This window comes from Aythya marila (assembly GCF_965140915.1).
Source record: "Aythya marila genome assembly, chromosome: 2".
Classification (NCBI taxonomy): Eukaryota; Metazoa; Chordata; class Aves; order Anseriformes; family Anatidae; genus Aythya; species Aythya marila.
In genome coordinates, this window is record NC_139043.1 from 616688 (window position 1) to 636296 (window position 19609).

Below are 19609 nucleotides of genomic sequence, written 5' to 3' on the forward strand. Positions count from 1 at the left end.
GAGTCCCCATGTCCCGATGTCCCCATTCCCAATGTCCCTGTGTCACAGGTCCTGGTGTCCCAATGTTCCCAGGTCCCCATGTCTCTGACACCTGGTGTCCCCATGTCCTTATATCCCTGGTCTCCATGTCCCTGTGTCACAGGTCCCTGTATCTCAATGCCCCCAGGTCCCGATGTCCCTGACACCCAGCATCCCCATGTCCCGATGTCCCCATTCCCAATGTCCCTGTGTCACAGATCCCTGTGTCTCAATGTCCCCAGGTCCCCATGTCCCTGACACCCGGTGTCCCCATGCCCCAACGTCTCCAGCCCCATATCCCTGTCACAGATCCCCGTGTCCCGGTGCCCCCAGTGCCCCCGGTGACACGCAGTGCCGCAATGTCCCGGTGACCCCAGGTCCCAGCGCCGGTGTCCCCGACCCCCGGTGTCCCTGACCCCCGGTGCCCGGCTCCCGGTGCCGTTCCCCGCACCGACGCAGGAGGTCGCGGCTCCACTCCGGGAGCTCCGCGGCCGCTGCTGCGCACCCGGGCGCCGCTCCCGGTCCCGGCGGCTTTGGGGGACCCGCGGGTACCGGAGCCAAGCAGGTCAGGGAACCGCCGGGGGACCGGGACCGGGCGGCACCGGGGTCTGCGGGTTGGATTCCGGTCAGTGGGCGAACACGGGGACGGGACCGGGGCTGCGCCGTGCGTCCCGGAGCGGTGCCCCCCGTGCTGGAGCACCCGTGGGCGAGGCTGGACCCTGGTGGCGGCTGCCCCGTGGCTATGGCACGGCAGCTCTGCGCCAGGACCCCCCCAGAGCCCCCCAGCAGACACCGTGCGGACCCCCCAGCAGCCAGGGGCAGCCCCGCGGGCATCCCGAGCTGGCCGGGCTGGGGACGTGAGGCCGAGAGGAAGAGGATGGGGAGGAAGAGTGGAAGAGTGCCCGAGCCCCTGCGGGGATGAGGAGGGGGGCGAGGAGGTGCCTGAAGCAGGAGCACGGGAGGTTCGCGGACAGAGCGAAAGTAAAAGCGTCCCAGGAGGGGGCTGGGGAGCAGGAAGGGGACGTGAAGGAGGCGCACAGCCCAACGCCAGCAGCAGATCCAGGGGAGCTGAGGGGCAGCGTGCCCACGGGTGATGGTGAGCAGACAGGCACACCGCGGTGCCACGGGGACTGCACAGCCACAGGGAACCGCAGAGCCATGGGTGGAGGGTGCCCGGGCACCCACAGGGCTCCGGACTTGCCGCCCTGTATGGAGGGCCCCGAGCACAAAGTGGCGCTCGAGTGTCTCGGTCCAAAGCACGAGCAGCGTGCTGGGGCTGTGGTACGCAGGGGCTGGAGGAGGGGGCTCCCTGCGTCCTGCGAGGGACCTGGGCTTAGCAGAGGGGCCGGGCAGGGGTTGAACACCGGTTTGTGCTGTGCCACAAAACGTCCCCAGCTCAGGAGACTGCGGCCTCACACACCACAGCCTGGGTGGAAAAGGGAGCCTCCGGCTGTATTTGCAAGAGCACCAGACCAAAACTCCTCTGGTAGGAGGCTGCACCTCATCGTCTCGTCAACCTCATGACCGCTGAGGTTTATTTCCAGGCCATGCTTTCCCTCATTTGCACAGACCGAGCTTTCCCAGTGCTTTTGGAGAGGTCACCGTGGGGCCGAGGGGAGGCAGCCCAGGAGCAGAGCCGGACCCTCGGTGTTTGCAGCTGGGGCTGGGTGTGCCCCTCAGAGCATGCAGCAAACCGCCCCCCACAGCTCCGTGCCTCCCACGAGTGTTTCTGGGCTGTCCTTGCAGAGCCCCCGCCCCGTGAACCTTGTGCCCGGCCCTGCTGCACTCAGCTCCCGCCCCCGCAGCCCCAAACTAAAAGCTGGGGCCGGGCACAGGCACCTCCTGCCCAGGGACACTGCTGCACCCGGAGCCGTGGGTAGGTTGCAGGGGCTTGGTGCTCACCGGGTTTGCTCCCCAGTGCGCTGCGCGGCTCCAGAGTCACAGCTCAGCAGCGCAGAAACCGTGCAGCAGGTCCCTGGGGGGCTGCTTCTGAACGCAGGGATCGGGAGCAGCCGGTGTTGCTCTCCTACAGGCGAATGGTGCATGGCTAAGCCTGCTGCTGGCTGGGCTGGCGCTGCAGGCTCGGCCTTCTCAAGGGCTTTGTCACAGCCTGCCAGCGCCCTTATCCCCCAAGCCCGGCGGGAAAGCCTTCACCCTGCACGTGTGTTTGCTCTCTGTCCCCCTGCAGCCTGTGACCCAGCTCTGGCATCACCCTTCCTGCACTGACACTGCGGCAGAGCACGATGGCCAGCGGCTCCTGGGAGGATCACGGTAAGGGTGCAAGGGCCGGGCACTGCCCTGCCCCAGAGCCCCCTCGCAGGGGGGATCGGTGTCCTCGTGCCACCGCAGGCACCGCAGGGACTGGGCTCTCCTGGCAATCTCCCTGCTGGGAGGGGGTGGGTTTGGGGACAGAGCAGGCATGTGCCAAGCAGTGCCGTGCACGTGGAGAGGGGACAGGCATCCCTGGGATGGTGCGGGTATCCCTGGGGTGTCACGGGTATCCCTGGGGAGGTAAGAGCATCCCCGGGGTGGCACAGGCAGCCCTGGGGTGGCACAGGCAGCTCTGTGCCCCTGTGCCGGGCTGTTTCCATGCATGACCCACCCCAGGCAGTGCTTTACACACTGCTGCTCTTTCACTGAGCCTTTCCCCTCACTGATGCCAGCAGGCCAGGGGACCCAGGAGCACATGGAGCTGCGCCTGGTACTCGTCGGGAAGACCGGTGCAGGGAAAAGCGCAACGGGGAACACCATCCTGGGGCGGGCGGCCTTCGAGTCGCGCCTGGCACCACAGGCGATAACACGGACGTGTGCCCAGGAGAGCCGGCTCTGGCAAGGCCGCAGGGTGGTGGTCACCGACACCCCCAACATGTTTGACTCACCGGAGCACAGCGCCCGGTCCTGCTACGAGCTTGCCCGCTGCCTGCTGCTGTCGGCGCCGGGGCCACACGTGCTGGTGCTGGTGACCCAGCTGGGCCGCTTCACGCAGGAGGACGAGGAGACCACCCAGCAAGTGTGGCGGGTGCTGGGGCACGAGGCTGCGAGGCACACCATCGTCCTCTTCACCTGCAAGGAGGACCTGGGGGGCGGCTCACTGCAGCACTACGTGGCACACCCCAGCAACGCCGCCCTGTGGGCGCTGCTGCAGGCCTGCGGGGGACGGTACTGTGCCTTCAGCAACCGGGCGGCCAGGGCCGAGCGCGAAGCCCAGGTCGAGGAGCTGATGGTGCTGGTGCAGCAGGTGCTGGAGGAGAACCAGAGCACCCCTTACACGAGCAAGCTCTACTCCCAGGCCACGCGGCTCCTCAGCCGCAGCGACGTGGATTTCGAAGAGAAGTGCGAGTGCCTCGCGAAGCAAGTGGAGCAGCAGCTGCAGGGCCAACAAGGATACGGCATCCTGGGGTTGATCAGACGGTGTGTGCAGGGGCTGAGGTGCATGCGATACATGCGGTGTCTGTGCTGCTGCTGCTGCTTCATCGTGGCAGCAAACCCGCGCATTGCGCGCTTTCTGCAGCAGGCGTTCCTCGGTGGTTGGGGGGCAGTTGTCCGTCTGTACAACCGCTTCTTGCGCTAGAAGCAACAGTAGAACTAGAATACACTGTGCTGTACTACTTCTCTCAAGTAATTGCATTGTGTTGCTTAACAACATGGCAAGCAGCCGATTCCCCCTCTAACAGCACCGCAGTCCCCATATGGGCTGTGCCTCTCGGCACAAAACTGCAGCACAAAGCTTGCGGCTGCTGAGCGGTTTCTGCTTTGTCTCCAGCTCGATGCCAGGGATGTGCCCAGGGCATTGCAGGGACGGCTGCGGACCTGGGGACACGCAGGGCCAGAGCCAGGCGGTGGCTCCCAGGAAATGCCCTCGTCCCCTGCATCGAGCCGTGGGGCAGTCCCGGGTGCTGCCAGGAGAGCGCAGAGCATCCGGGCAGAGGGGAGCAGCACCCAGCAGAGGGGACCCATCCCTGAGCAGCTCTGGTGGCAGCAGGTTGAGGACAGAACTGGTCACATTCCCCTCAGTGCCCTGCGCTGAGATCACCTCATGTCCCCGCAGGCTGGCATGGGATTTGGGGAGCCACCTTGGCCTGGCACGGGGGTGGAGGGGTGAAGGACAAGGGGCACAGGGTGATGGGCCAGTAGGGACACCGAGGGACACTGGCAGGGACCCAGCCCTTCTTCCTGCTGCCCCTCAGGTGCTGCTGCTGTTTCTCAGGAGATCGAAGCCACGTGCGCAGGTTCTCGGGGATCCACGTCACCGAGGTAGGACCCAGGGCAAAGAGCATCCTAGGGACAGTTGGGACAGGTTGGTCACACGTACGTGACAGCAGAAATAGCCCTGGTGGCAGCAGTTCTGAGCATCTGAAACCACCAGGAGCTTTGACAGGGAAGTGCCGTGACACAGGATGAGATGCCATCCCACTGCAGGTGCCCTGACCCTAGGCTCACGTGCTGTGGAGCTGCACACAGGCACAGGCTCCATTTCTCATGCGCACCTCCCTGCCTTCAGGAACACGGGCTGCTCTGCGCTTCTCTGCAGTTTCATGCTTTGCTGTGATCACTGACCCGTGGCGGGGAGCCCCCGGGGGGGGTGGGAGCAGGGGTCGGAGCTGTCACTGCCAGCTCTGCAGGTGCCTGCGGAGCCAGGGAGCACCATGAGTGTGGGGAGAAAGAAGTACAAGGTACTGGCAGGGAAATTTGCCACTTGCAACCTTTGCAACACTTAAGAGGCGTGCAGGGTCCGTCCCAGCCCCTGACCGCGGTGCAGGCTGCAGCTGCCTCGTCTCCTGCCCCTTCTTCTGTCAGGGCTCTGCCTCCAGTCCCACCAGCAGCAGGAACTGCTTGAAAACTAAGCACAGATCATCGCGGGAGTTAAATAACTCTGAGGCCGGACTGTTTCTGGAGGAAGTACAGGAGGTAGCGTTAGAGCTGTCTGAACCTCCAGGGCTGCACAGAATCGAAACCAAGCTGGGGGCTGGTGCGGGAGGAGCCGGTGCTGCCCTTGTGGCATGAACACAGTCTCCAGGCTGACACCGGCCGTCACCGCTGTCACTTCCTGGTGGCTGTGAGTGTCCCACGGGGACAAGGCGAACGCCAGCGCAGGACGTGCAGGAAGGTACGGGCGGGAGGCCAGGGGCCGCGAGGCTCTGTGCCGGCGGGGAGGGCTCCGAGGGTGCCTGGGGACCTGGCACAGGGCAGCGGGGCAGGGAAGTGGCTCTTCCCCTTGTCCCCTCTTCTCTCTTTCCCTTCTCCCCACTCCTCACTCCCCATGCTCGGCATGGGCACAGCCTCAGCCCGGGCGAGCCCCTGGGCACCGTGCTCAGCCCCACGTGGGTCCGCGGCTGCATGAGTGTCACTGCCCTGAGGGTCCCTGCCACCACACTGCCTTCCCCCCCCATGATCCTGCGCACACTGAGTCTGCCTTGCTGCTCTGTTTCCCCACAGCACCTCGCAGTTCTGGCTTTTATTTTGCTTTTTACTGTTTTCTGCTGCTTTCCAACCCCATTTGTCCCGGTGCCACTGCAGCCTGACCCAGCAGCAGCCCCCAACCCCTTCCCACAGCTGGGGCAAACAGAGCCCCGCAGCCTCCAGGATCTGGGTGCCTGCTGACGGAGCCCTGGGTGTCTGCTTTTGTCTCTGCAGCCAGGCCATGGCCGTCCGTCGTGTGTACATGCAGCCCGGGGTCAGCGGGGGCTTGGAGATGAGGCTGATCCTGGCCGGAAAAGCTGGGGAGGGGAAAAGCGCCACGGGGAACACCCTCCTCGGGAAGCGTGTCTTTGAGTCCAAGCTGTCCACCCAGCCAGTGACCGTGAGCTGTGCGAGTGCACAGGGGCACTGGGATGGCGAGGACTTCACAGTGGTTGACACGGCCGACATTTTCAACCCCGAAGGTGACAGCAGTGAGGTGCACCAAGAAATTATCCGCTGCATCAGCCTGTCCTCCCCGGGCCCCCACGCGCTGCTGCTGGTGATCCAGCTGGGCCGATTCACCCAGGAGAAGGCGAAGGTCGCAGAGAGACTGCAGGACATCTTTGGAGCTGATGTTTTGAGGCACACGATCATCATATTCACCCGCGCGGAAGAGCTGGGGGAGAGATCTCTGCACGACTACGTGTCCTGTACTCACAACAAAGCTCTCCACAAGCTGATTGAGAGATGCGGGAACAGGTACTGCGGCTTCAACAACCGGGCAACTGGAGCCGAAAGGGACAGACAGGTCGCGGAGCTGATGGGGTTGGTCCGCTGCATGGTGCGGGTGAATGGGGACTGGTACTACAGCAATGAGATGTACCTGGATCCCATTTTAACAGAAGAGAAGGTGGAGTATCACATGTGGAGGTACAGAGCAGGCAGGATGAAGAGGGAGTGGTTCAGCTGAAGGACAGCTCTCCTGGCTTGTGGGCTGATTGTCATCATCATTATTGTGATTACCCTGGGTTTCGTTATTGCACGGCTGCGATGAATCCCAGTGTAATACACAATAAATGTTTGTTCATTGTCTTGTATTATAAAAACAAGGAGTTCTGTTTGAGAACTCCCTGCTGAAGTAAGGAGCTGTATAATGCTTGGCTAGACACTATGAAAATTCTTTTGCTTAATGTAACATGAGAACCCCCTCCCCTTCTCTCCTTCTGCATCTCAGTTGCCTCTTTTGTTCAAAGACCCTGCTGCAAAGCTCATGTAACCATCTCCTGGTAAGTTGCTAACCTAGTGTATCAACATCCTGCCTTCCTGTCTCACGCTGGGCCAACATGACCAAATAAAAAAAGAAGTTGAACCACAACACCGAGGAAGACTACAGCCTTCATCTTCACGACCACCAGAGGGACAGAGACGACCCCCTAGCAACAGTGCACACAGTCGCAGAATATCCCAGGATGTGCTGCGTAATCCCGGAATTACCAAGATATAAAAAGGGACCCTGGCGGGGGTGAGGCGCGCGCCGTTGGCGGAGCCGAGACTCCCCGGCCACCCAGCGCTGTTTTGCTTGCTGTTGCTTGCTCAATAAATTCCTTTCTATCATTAATGCAATGCTCTCTGAAAATTAGTTAAGGGGGCAATTTATAACACCCAGCACCACAGAGCCACTGAATGCCTGGGGCTGGAGGCCCCTCTGGACACCACTCCAGCTGCCCAGGACCGTGTCCACTGGGTGTTGGACATCTCCAGGGATGGAGACCCCAGCACTGCTCTGGGCAGCCTGTGCCAGCGCTCAGACACCCGCACAGCAAAAAAAGACTTTCCTGATGTCTCAGCGGGCTTCTTGTGCCTCCAGCGTGTGTCCATGCCCTTGTGTCCTGGCTCTGGGCACCCCACCAGGTGTTCACACACACAGACGGGACCCCCAAGTCCCAGTGTAATGGAACCAACTCTCCCTTGGAAATGAAGAGGAATTGTCTATTTTTATTGAGCTTCCCTTTAATCAGTTATCATATATGCAGTACAGGACAAGAAATATGTTTAACTTTTAACCTAGGCTCCCTTTGATCAGGGACAGAATGTTCCTTCTGGGAGAAACAAAGGAAAGTTGCCAAGAGCAAGCAGCCTGAGGTTGTGCTTCGGTGACATGTGGCCATCGATGGATCAAAGGGGTTAGGGTGCTTCATCGGGGAACACCACCAAGGACCCCCACAGAAAGGAAGGCATGCGCAGAAGGGCCTGAAAAGCAGCCATTAAGAATGATGCCACATGAGCACAAAACTCAGGTAGATTAGAATGAATTTGTATTAGATCGCTGAATAGTCATGAATTTAATGTCTCCATGTAGCCAGGAAGTCGACATCAGCTGTGCTTGATCTGTGGAAAGTGCACCGAGCTCTGAGGCCTGAATAAAAGCAATATCTCTCCTGAGTGCGTGCGAATTGGCTTATTGCACACCGGGTGAAGGATCATAGAGTCATAGAATGGTTGGGGTTGGGAGGGACCTTAAAGATCATCCAACTCCAACCCCCCTGAAACAGACAAGGAAACCTCCCCCCAGATGAGGTTGGCCAAGGCCCATCCAGCCTGGCCTTGAACACCTCCAGGGATGGGGCATCCACAGCTTCTCTTGGCAGCCTGTGCCATTGCCTCACTACACTGACAGTGAAGCGTTTCCTCCTAATGTGTAGCCTGAAACTATTTTCTTTTAGTTTAAGACCATTCCCCCTTATCCACCACAACCCCAGGTCCTTCTCCTCAGGGCTGCTCTCAATCTACTCCCCACCCAACCTTTTATTTGTGCTTGGAATTTCCTCAGCCCAGATTAAGGACCTTGCACTTGGCCTCGTTGAACCTCATGAGGCCCGTACAGGCCCACTTCTCAAGCCTGTTCTGATCCCTCGGGATGGCATCCCTTCCCTCCAGTGTGGGGGCACAGTGTCAAATGCTTAGCACAAGTCCAGGCAGATGATGTGAGTTGCTCTTCCCCAGTCATCACTGCTGCAACCCTGTCATGGGAGCCACCAGATTTGTCAGGCATGATATGCCGGATCTGCTCCATGATCTTGGCAGGCATAGAGGTGAGACTGACTGGCCTGTGGTTAACCAGGTCTTCCTTTTTCCTCTTTAAAAATGCGGGTTTTCTTTCCCCTCTTCCACTTACTGGGAAGGTCACCGGACGGCCACGACTTCTCAACTGTGATGGGCAGTGGCTTAGCAACTCCATCCAGTCTCGGGGCGTGGGGCTGCTCCGCGCCGCTCGTGCTTGGGGCAGCAGCAGCACCCTGGAATTTGCTCAGCACGGTGCTTTTAGTCCCTCTCCCTGGAATAGGGCGGTGGGAGCTCAGCGCATTTACAGGAAAGGCCAGTTTGGCAGAGCTCTGGAGTGTGCAGGCTGCAGAGAGGAGGGGAAGGACACGGGCTGAAGGACACAGGGCCCTTCCGCAGGTGGCTGTGCGAGCAGGGGGTTTGCTGCTCACTCTGTGGATGCCTCTGAGCCACGGAGCGCCCGCCCCGCCTGCAAACACGCTGGGGCTGCGAGCCCGGGGCTGCAGGTCCCCCAGACAGGCTTTTCCGGTAAATGTGCTGAGCTCCGGGCAGTGCAGAGAGTGAAACTCAGAGAAAGGGGAAGCAAAGGTAACCTGAGCTCGGCTCCCCGCTTCCTCTGCCCTGCAGCAGCACTAGGGCTGATTTCCTGAAAAGGGCTGGAGCTGCGCACACACCACACCTCTGCGTGCCTGCACAGACTTTGGGCAGCCCCTCTTCAGGCCGGTTTTGCTGATTACAAAGCCCTTTCTCACCATCCCTCCCCACCCCGTCCTCACCAGGCTGAATGTCCCTGCCTTCCCCCTGCTCCCAGTTCAAGGTTCCCCTCACTAGCGTTGAGCCTCGTGTGCTACGATGAGGAAGAGGAGCACTTGGAAATGCTTCTTGAGCACTGGCAGAGCAGGGTCCCCTCCTGCAGGCACAAAGGGGTGCAAGGGTGGGAGTCCCGTGCAATCCCACAGCAAGGGCCGTGGCTCAGGGATGGGACCCGCACCGTGGAGGCACCTGATGTCCCCTGCATGGTCGCAGCCCCCATCCTGCGCCTCCTCGCCCAGTCCTGATTAACACCTTCATTATCAATCCGGGAGATGCAGTATCATAGAATCATAGAACCATTGAATATGCGGGGTTGGAAGGGACCAAAGCCCTTTCTTGCCATGTCTGACAGCGGTGTCCAAATGCGGTTTGGACACCACGTCCCTGGGCAGCCTGTCCCAGTGCCCGACCACCTCTGGGTGCAGACCGTTTCCCTAACCCCCAGCCTGACCCTCCCCTGTCCCAGCTCCATGCCATTCCCTCGGGTCCTGGTGCTGTCCCCGGAGAGCAGAGCTCAGCGCCTGCCCCACTGCTCCCCTTTGAGGAAGCTGCAGGCCATGATGAGGTCTCCCCTCATCTCCTCTTCTCCAAGAGGACAACAGTGTTTGCTTTGGGCTAAACAAACAAAGCAACTTCAGCCGCACCTCATATGCCTTGCCCTCTACACCCCTGACATCTTTGTAGCTCTCCTATGGACACTCCGTAATAGTTTCATGTCCGTTTCATACTGTGGTGTCCGGAACCACACGCACTTCACAGAATCACAGAACTGTAGGGGTTGAAAGGGACCTCAAGAGATCATTGGGTCCAAACCCCCTGCCAAAGCAGGTTCCTTAGAGCAGGTTGCCCAGGTGGGCGTCCAGACGGGCCTTGAATGTCTCCAGAGAAGGAGACTCCACAACCTCCCTGGGCAGCCTTCGAGATACTTCGAGTCCTGCACCTGGGAAGAAAGAACCCGAAGTATCAGTACAGGCTGGGGGATGACCTGCTGGAGAGTAGCCCTGAGGAGAAGGACCTGGGGTGCTGGTGGGCCAGAAACCAGCCGTGCCCTGGGCTGCAGCTGCAGCAGCACAACCAGCAGGGTGAGGGAGGGGATTGTCCACCTATGGCCCACTCTCGTGAGAACCCCCCGGGCACTGCCTTCACTGTGGGGCCCCAGCACAGGGACGTAGAGCTGCTGGGGCGAGTCCAGAGGAGGCCACGGGGATGCTCGGATGCTGGAGCAGCTCTGCTGTGAGGAGAGGCCGAGGGGTTGGGGTTGTTCAGCCTGGAGAAGAGAAGGCCCTGGGGAGACCTCACAGCAGCCTTCAGGGCCTGCAGGGGGTGCAGGAGGGCTGGGGAGGTACTCTTGGGCAGGAGAGTGTAGGGATAGGATAGCCCTGAGCAGTGTGCAGGGTCCGTCCCAGCCCCTGACTGTGATGCAGGTGGCAGCTGCCTCATCTCCTACCCCTGCTCAATCTCTGGGCGCTCCCTGGAGCGATTGCACCAAGAGAAACTGGTTCAAAATTAAACACTGAAACCTAAATTTTGAGGTCCCTTCCAACCCAAACCATTGTAGGATTCATTCCGTGATTCATCTGGCCAGAAGTGCCATGCTGCCAGGTGCATTCTGTGTCTCATGTGCGGACACTGGTGTTCTGCTTTGGGTCAGGATGGCGGTACATACATGAACACAGAGCCCTCTACCTCCTCCACCAGGTTTTCTGGTTACTTCTTTTCTGGTAGGGCTTACACGGATTGTGGTGATCTCCCCACCTGGGGATGTTTTTGCAGCATCGTCCGGTTACGATGGAGGGGGTGGAAATGTTCCGGTCATCCTCCCCCTCCGTCAACTGCAGGAATTGGGCCAGAGGTTTCCTGCTTACACCTCTAGCCCCGTCTGCCTGCATTCCCTGCTGTGTGGCTGCTCGTTGTTCATGCCGCAACGGGACCGCGACTGCGTGGGGGTGGCAGGGGACGGGAGCGTCCCAGCAGTGCAGAGCTCCAGCCCCGGCCCCGGGGGGGAAGGCGTTTAATGGCTGCTCGTTCTTCTTCCCATCTCGCCCCATGCCCACCTTCCAGGGGTCCCCAATGTCGTGATTGCCACAGCTCTGCCTCCGAGGAGCAGCCACTAGATGAATCTCGGGATTAACCATGTGCTCTCATGGGCAATGGGAGCATTTTCCAGCACCCTTGGTGCTGGAGGCGCAGCCACCCCATGCATTAAAAACTGAGCCATTACATTTTGGTTTGTGGACACCCAGCCTGGCTCCAGGAAAAGCCTCCTGAGCCTGATGAGCCCTGCTCTTGTCTGGGGGAGGAAGACAGCGCAGACGGTTTGTTTGTGAGAAAGGAGCAGTGGCAAGAAGTACTCAAATGCCCTTCATCGGGAGGAGCTTTTTTGCCTTACTTGCTCAGTTCAGAAACTTTCTGTTTCTGTTCTTGGCGACCAATGACTTTGCACATGATCTAGCTCCTAACCGGCTCGTACACGGTCATTTGTTCAACAGAGCTGGTTTGCATGTCACCGAAATCCCCTCCTACTCCCGCTCCCGCTAAATGCTGCTGAAATTCACAGGCAGCTGCCACACTTCAGCCACTGCACCTACAGAAGACCTGTCACCGTCAGAAGCTGCAAAGTTCAGACTTGGGGACAAAAGCGCACAGGTGCCTCTGGTGAGTTGTCTGAAATGCTGCTACTGTCATTCCAGGGAGAACAAAGAAAAAAAGGTTGTAATGCCTGCTTTCAGGGAGGGGGTTATTACTTCCTTAAGTAAAGTTCAGCCAGTATTTGTTTCCAAGTGAGAACAGAAAGTCCCTGGAGAATGGAAATCCTGATTGCATTTCTGTAAGGGTGATTTAACAAACTCCTTGTCTTCAGGAGTGTCTGTTCTGGTAGCACTCGCTGGGTCCTCACAGGAGCGTTGACTTCACAAGGGTGTCTGCACCATAGGAATATCAAAAGGGTGAAAAAGTTCTCCAACATGCCTTAAAGTTTCTAGGAAGAAATTGACTCATTTGAGTTACAATCAAGCTTTTAAATATATTTCCCCCTAAGCGTGCCATATGAACCTTTCACATACCTTCTGATTACTGAAGCCATTCTTAATTTTTTGCTTGTTTTGTGGACAGAACAGTCATCTTTGGGGTGTTAAAATGTAGTACCTGTCTGAGCTTTTTGTTTTAGCTGTGGTTTGATCTTCATGCCGGTTCTGTTGTGGGATTTCCCAGCTGACACGGGTTCTAGTTGTTTCATTGCACATCTGTTTCTTACCTTGATGCCGAGCCCCGGAGGCTCAAACGGAGGCTGGTTGGTGCGACCCAGGGCTCGGCAGGGCACGAGCATCTCTCAGCTCAAATGAAGGGCGCGGGTACCCATGGGTCTGGGTGGATCGTCTGCCTGGGCTGGGGCTGCCACGTGTGGTTAGGTGATAAAACATCGTTCTCGTGCTGGCAAGGAACAGAAAGCAGAGAGCTGAGGACACGGTCAGGGGCAAGACGTGAACTGTATTGCACCTGGCCCAAGCACTGCGACCTGAGGAGGTAAGAGGCAAGCACAGCAGCCGCTGCTGGAGCCATGCGAAGTGAGCGGTCTGTGCACCAGGTGGCTCTGAAGGGTCTCGGCATTTGGGGGTACTTTAGGAACTGCTAAGCCTGAGCTAGCTGGCAGGGAGGCAGAGGAAAGACAGCCGAGAATTGGTGTGGCTTTGCTGTGGATGGGGTAATTCCTCCAGTAATGACTGAATTATTTAGTGACGTGATTTTAGTTTACTTTGAGTAGTGTATAGTCTGTGCTTAGTTTTGGAGCAGTTTATCTTGCTGAAATCACTCGAGGCAGAGTCCAGAGCTGAAACAGGGGCAGGAGAGGTGACAGCTGGCACCCATGGCACGATCAGTGGCTGGGACGGACCCCGCACACCACTCGGGGCTGGGACAGAGCCCACACACCGCTCAGGCTCAGGGCTGGAGGTTCAGGTGCCGGACGAGGGCACTGAACTGACGGTGATTCTGGGGGGAGGCCACTGCTCCAGTTGGTAGCTGTGCACATCCTCTGCGAGCTCGGCAGGTTTCCCAAAGCACTGCAAGGGTTGCCAGTGACCGAGCTGAGTTCCCCTGCCAGCTCCTCATTCCCCAAAGAATCTGGATCGCCTCCCAAGCTGAGGAGGAGCAGCCCTTGCCCAGGCTGTCCCCATCTGCCACCACGGTGCTGTCCCCATCTGACAACACGGTGCAGCGAGGCCCAGCCACGCTCCCCTGCCCCTGCGGCCCCTGCTCCTGGGCTGTGCGGGGCTGGCAGAAACGTGCCCTGCCCCTGGCACGGGGTGCGGGGCTGCCAAACGCTGCTCCCTGCCTCACGGGGTGCGCAGCCATCTTGTGTGTGCGTGCGTGCGTTTACCCTCGGCTATACAACCACTTCCTGCATGCACACACAGCAGGCAGCACGCACACGCCAAGTGTGTTAGCGACCCGACGGCCTGGTGACCATCATCGGCCTTGTTACTGCCGTGGGGGGAGCACGGGAGACTTTGGCAAACCTCGCTCAAAATCCCTTATTCTTCTTTCAGGCTTCCCCTCGGAGTGGGCTCAAAATGGCAGACGCTAAGAAGGAAGGTGAGCGCCTTACCCACTGCACGCAGCAGCTTAGAGTCCCATGGTCACAGAGCCACAGAGTGGCTGCCCCCAGCCCCATCCAGCCTGGCCTTGGGAACTGCCAGGGATGGGTAACAGCTCCTGGGGGCAGCCTGCATCAGGCCTTACCACCCTCATAGTAAAGAATTTCTGCCTCAGATCTAACCCAAACCCACCCTCTTCTACCTTAGAGCCATCACCCTGTGTCCTATCCCTACACACCCTGCCCAAGAGTCCCTCCCAGCCCTACTGCAGCCCCTGCAGGCACTGAGGGCCGCTGCGGGGTCTCCCCACAGCAGAATTTCACAGAATTTTCTAGGTTGGAAGAGACCTCAAGAACAACCCTTTCGGTAAAGAAGTTCTTCCTAACATCCAACCTAAAACTCCCCTGGTGCAAACAGCCTTCCCCTTTAGCAGCCTCCTCATCCAGTCAGCTGGGTGCAGTGCTGCTGAGGGTGAGGCTGGGTTTGCGTCCTCATGCAGCCTCACGCACGCTTGTGCACGCGGTGCACGGGCCCTCTTGGGAGGCCATGGGCTCGAGGATTTCCCGAGGCTGCCTCTCCTCTTCCCACTCCTTAGGCTGTGCTGTGCCAGGCTCAGGGCAGACGGGGCAGCAGCCGTTGGTTACAGCCAGAGGCACAGCGCAGGGTGCAAAGTCCTGCCCCAAAACCTTGCTATCTGTGTGCCTGAGACAGCTCTGGCCCTGCTGGGGCCGTGCAGGGCAGGCGGAGATCCTGGGGTGATCCAGCACAGAATCCAGTGGGTGTTTTTTGCTCAGCACGTGACTTCTTGTAAAGGGAGTGCTTCAGCCCGGCCGTTTGAGCACTCTGTGCATTCCTGGGCTGCTGGGGAGCTGTGGCATGCACTTCTACTTTCTTTTTCTGCCTTTGGAAGAGGTCTGGGTGCTGGCCCTCTGAGGCAGCCTTATCCAGACTCCCCTGGGGTCCCTCGTGTTGCTCCTGATGGTCCCTGGGGACCGCTGCTGGGGCCGCTAACCCTAATTCCTGTGTTTTTGCAGTAAAAGGCCTTTCCTTTTCACCCCTGGGAGCATGGCGTGCAGGGGATGTCCCGGCACCACAGGGCTGTGGGGTTCAGACACGTGTCTCTGGTTGTTCCCCCAGGACGCAGGCTGAACGTCCTGCTCGTGGGCAAAACTGGAAGTGGGAAGAGTGCGACAGGGAACACCATCCTTGGGAAGAAAGCATTTGAATCTATGGTGTCAGCAGATTCAGTGACCAAGGACTACAGTTCAGCCACTGCCTCATTCCGTGGAAGAGAAATTACCGTTATCGACACTCCTGGCCTTTTTGACACCCAGAGAGCCAATAAGGAAACAGCTGAACTGATTGGAAATGCTCTTCGTTACTTCTATGACGGGGTGCATGCTATCATCCTGGTAATGCAACTGGCCCACATCAGTAAAGAAGAGGTGGAAGTGGCTGAGTGGGTGACAAAGATTTTCCATACTGAAGCACAGAAGTACACGATCCTGTTATTCACCCGAGCAGAAGATCTTGGGAGTCCAGATGATATCCGCGGTTTTGTGGAAAGAAGCACATACCTCAAGGGGATGGCAGGAAAATGTGGAAATAGGTACATTGCTTTCAGCAACATAGCAGCAGAGCAGAGAAGGAAACAGCAGGTTGCAGACCTCATTAAAATGATTGATGAGATGGTAGAGAAGAACAAAGATGCTCCGTGTTACACGCGAGAAATGCTAGAGAAAGACACACGGACGGCTTTTGAAAAGTATTGTACTATACTCTAGCCAACAAGGCTTTGGTCAGACGGGCGATGTTTCCTCTCTTGTGCCTTTCCTGCTGCGCTCTGAAGATCACTCTCTCCTTCCTCTCTTGATGTTTCCTCCTGTCCCGTCACTGACCTACCTTTTCCCCTGGCCCGTGCCATTGCTCTCCTGACAGGCTGTGAGAATGCAACGTGTAATTCACCTCTGCTGCTCTGTCTCTGCATTGCTCTGTCACCACCCGTTGTGCTGGGAAGCCGGAGACCTTGGTTGGGTGGCAGAGAGCAGCACTGCCCTGCTGCAGCACCACTGCGCTGACTCTCTCCTCCCTGGTCTGAAGACACGGCAAGCTGAAAGCAACGGGAACATCAGGGCTGTGAGATGTGCCCCCTCAGAGCAGAGGTCAGCCTGGAGCACTGCTTCCGAGATCAAAGCCTCTTGTCCTCCCCGTGGCAGCCAGGGCTCTAGGAACTTCTCCGGGCTTTGGGAAGGTTCGTGGTGCCAGCCTTGGTCCCTCTGCAGTGGGGTGCTGCTGGTGTCGCTGGCTGTGCTGCCCCTGCCTTCGCTGGGCAATGTGAGTAATTGTATGTGATCGCTGGGTCTACAGAAGCTCATTTAATAAATGCTAATCTGATGCTCATCTAATAAATGCTAATAAATGCCTATAAGTGCCCATAAATGCTGAGCCTTGCTGTGTGGAGAGGCGCCCTTCAGTGCACTGTGACCCGCAGTGCTGAAGCAGCCGTTTGGGAGGGTGGAGAATGGTCCAGGTGCATTCAGGATCAGGCCCAAGCTGCAGCTCCCCCCAGGCTGGTGTTTGGTGGTGGCCATGAGCTGTGCAAGGGCGCGAGGTCTCACTGCTTGCCAGGCGAGTGCAGCAGGCAGGGGAAGCTCTGTGGCCATACCTGAGCGTGGGGCTGGGGGAGTGCTCGGGGGGGCTGCCTGACTCACCCCAGGTTCTTCTCCCACCCAGAAAGGCTGCGGGAAGCAGCCTAGGAGGGGGGAGGAATCCCAGAACGCCAGGCTGACTTCTTCCTCAAGCGATCACAGCGACAGAAACTGCTTCAGAGCTAAACACAGACCGTGCATCTCTGCAATTAAATAACTCTGAGGTTGAATTGTTACTGGAGGAAATACCAGAGTGAGTGTAATAGCTGCGTTGTAGGTAGTGCTGTATGGGTATCCGTGTGTGTAAATGTACCAATGACCTCCAGTGGCATAAGCAGTATCATTGCTATCCTAAAACCATCCCAGCGTGTCCTGAAGGCATCCAGTGCTGACTCCTGGCTGTCCCCATGCCTTGCATGACCAGAGGAATCACAGAATCCCAGAACCATCTAGACTGGAAGAGCCCTCCAGGATCACCCATTCCATCCTCTTATCTACCAGTAACCAGTCCTCCACTAACCCATATCACTGAGCTCTACATCTAAACGTCTTTTAAACACCTCCAGGGATGGTGACTCCACCACTTCCCTGGGCAGCCCATCCCAATGCCTCACAACCCTCTCGGTAAAGAAGTTCTTCCTAATAGCCAACCTAAAGCACCCCTGGTACAACTTTAGCCTGTTCCCCCTCATCCTGTCACCAGGTACGTGGGAGAACAGACCAACCCCATCTCGCTACAGCCTCCTTTAAGGAACCTGTAGAGAGCGATAAGGTTGCCCCTGAGCCTCCTCTTCTCCAGGCTGAGCAACTCCAGCTCCCTCAACTGCTCCTCAAAGGGAAGGGGCAGAAGAAGTGTGTTGGAGGGGTTGGGGGCTGTGTGCCACAAACTGCTGGAGACTCTGAGGGCCCCAACACATTTCCTGGGGGTACAGAATACTTCTGCTGACCTGGAAGAAGGCTTGAAATGCAAGCAGCCCTGTAATAATTCTGCACCGCTTGCTTAGAATGGCAAGAAAATGAGCATTTAACCTTAGGATTAAGGCAAAATGCAGGCCCTGTGTGCACCTCCACCTGGGGTATGTCTGTTGCTGTGTTAAGAGCAGCAGCAGTGGTGTGGGTAGGGGGGGTCGCCACAAGAACAAGCCAAGGCTGCGCCTGCTCCCCTCCTCTGCCACACTTCTCACTTCCAGCCAGTTTTTGCATTCAAACACTGGAGCACAGGCAAGGGGGCCCGGGGAAGCACGCTGGGTTAGAAGCAGATCAGCACTGCGAGGCTAATGCTGAAATGCAGACAGCGAAGTGGACAACTAACCCCAAAGTCACACCTCCAGAGCTGCACGGGATCGAAACCAAGATCTGGGCTGGTGCGTGGGTATTTGTAGGCTGCCGAGTGTCCGTGCCAGGAGGCTGAATGCTCTCCTGTGCCTGCACCAGTGCCGGGCACAGGGTGCCAGCAGCCGTAGCCGTGCTCCAGGCTGCCAGTGCCAATGCCGCCACCAACACCGCTGCCAATGCCGCTGCCACTTCGTGGTGGCTGCGAGGGTTCCACGGGGACACTGCCTCTGCTGCAGCATGGCCACACTGGTGAGGCCAGCGTGGAAGCTGCTTGAAGACGCGGGTGGGATGGCAGGGGTGGAGAAACTCTGTACTGCCGGGAGGGTTTCAAGGTGGCCCAGGGCACGCGTGTGCCTGGGTGCCGCAGGAGCCTCACGGGGAGGGTGCTGCTTTCTCCTGCAGCCACCCAGGGACCTGGTGTAGAGGCCATCCCTTTAAAAGATCGAAACCCGAAACCTTTTTCATGGTGATTTGCAAAGCGAGTAACTGGTAAGTGCTTCACATCTGTGAGTCATAAATTAATTTAGCAGTTTGGTTTCACGCTCAGTACATAACCAGTATGCGCGCCTTGTTTACTGATAAGCTTTTGCTCAGCCAGGTCCAACGCCTCCTGGACACCCCTTGTTCTGACTTCAGGACTTGCAGTTCCTCCCTGAGGGGGAGGAAGGGGCTGCTTTCCTATCTGCACCTGGCAGACCTTGTTATTTACCATCCCAGAAATGGTCTATAAACGTATAGATATGCATGTATGTGTGAATGTATACGTATATGTCAATATTTTAATTCCAGTTGGTCCTTAAGGACAATTGACAAAGTCTTTTTAGGACTCCTAGATGTGATGCACATTCTGATTACCTACTGAACTTTAACCCAAACTGCTATGTTAATTTATGACTCTCAGACATGAAAAACATGCTGATCACGGAATGATCGAATATCTGAGCTAGAAGGGACCCACAAGGATCATCGAGTCCAACTCCTGGGTCCCCAAAGGACCAGCCCCTGTGTGTGACAGCGGTGTCCAAACACTCCTTGAGCTCCATCAATCTCGGGGCTGTGCCCACTTCCCTGGGCAGCCTGTCCCAGTGCCCGACCACCTCTGGGTGCAGACCGTTTCCCTAACCCCCAGCCTGACCCTCCCCTGTCCCAGCTCCATGCCGTTCCCTCGGGTCCTGTCGCTGTCCCCAGAGAGCAGAGCTCAGCGCCTGCCCCTCCGCTCCCCTCGTGAGGGAGCTGCAGGCCGCCATGAGGCCTCCCCTCATCTCTTCTCCATGCTGAACAATCCAAGCAATTTCAGCTGCTCCTCATATGTCTTCCCCTCTAGACCCTTCACCACCTTTGTTGCCCTTCTTCGGACGCTCTCTAACAGTTTTTTATCTTTCTTGTACTGTGGTGCTCAGAGCTGCACTCAGTACTCGAGGTGGGGCCGCACCAGCGCAGAGCAGAGCAGGACGATCACTTCCTTTGACCTACAGTGCTGTCCTTGATGCAACCCAGGATACGGTTGGCCCTCTTGGCCACCAAGGCATGCTGCTGGCTTGTGCTCAGTTTGCTGTTGATCGAAACCCCCAGATCCCTTTCTCCTGGCTGCTCTCCAGCGTCTCGTCCCCCAGTCTGTATAACCAGGGTTGCTCTGTTGCCCTTTCCCAGGTGCAGAATCCGACACTTGCTCTTCACACACACACAGAATTTCTAGGTTGGAAGAGACCTCAAGATCATCGAGTCCAACCTCTGACCTAACAC

The 19609-nt window shown here is 57.9% G+C and overlaps 1 protein-coding gene across 1 annotated transcript; it reads left to right on the plus strand.

The window, feature by feature from the left end:
• The first annotated feature begins 504 nt into the window (after positions 1–504).
• Positions 505–15835, plus strand: GIMAP8 (GTPase, IMAP family member 8). The gene is made up of 5 exons (XM_082754342.1): positions 505–583; positions 2207–2289; positions 2682–3429; positions 5653–6359; positions 14919–15835. Exons 2-5 carry the CDS (start codon positions 2262–2264, stop codon positions 15665–15667), a joined length of 2232 nt encoding a protein of 743 aa, XP_082610468.1. The 5' UTR covers positions 505–583; positions 2207–2261; the 3' UTR covers positions 15668–15835.
• The last annotated feature ends 3774 nt before the right edge of the window (positions 15836–19609 follow it).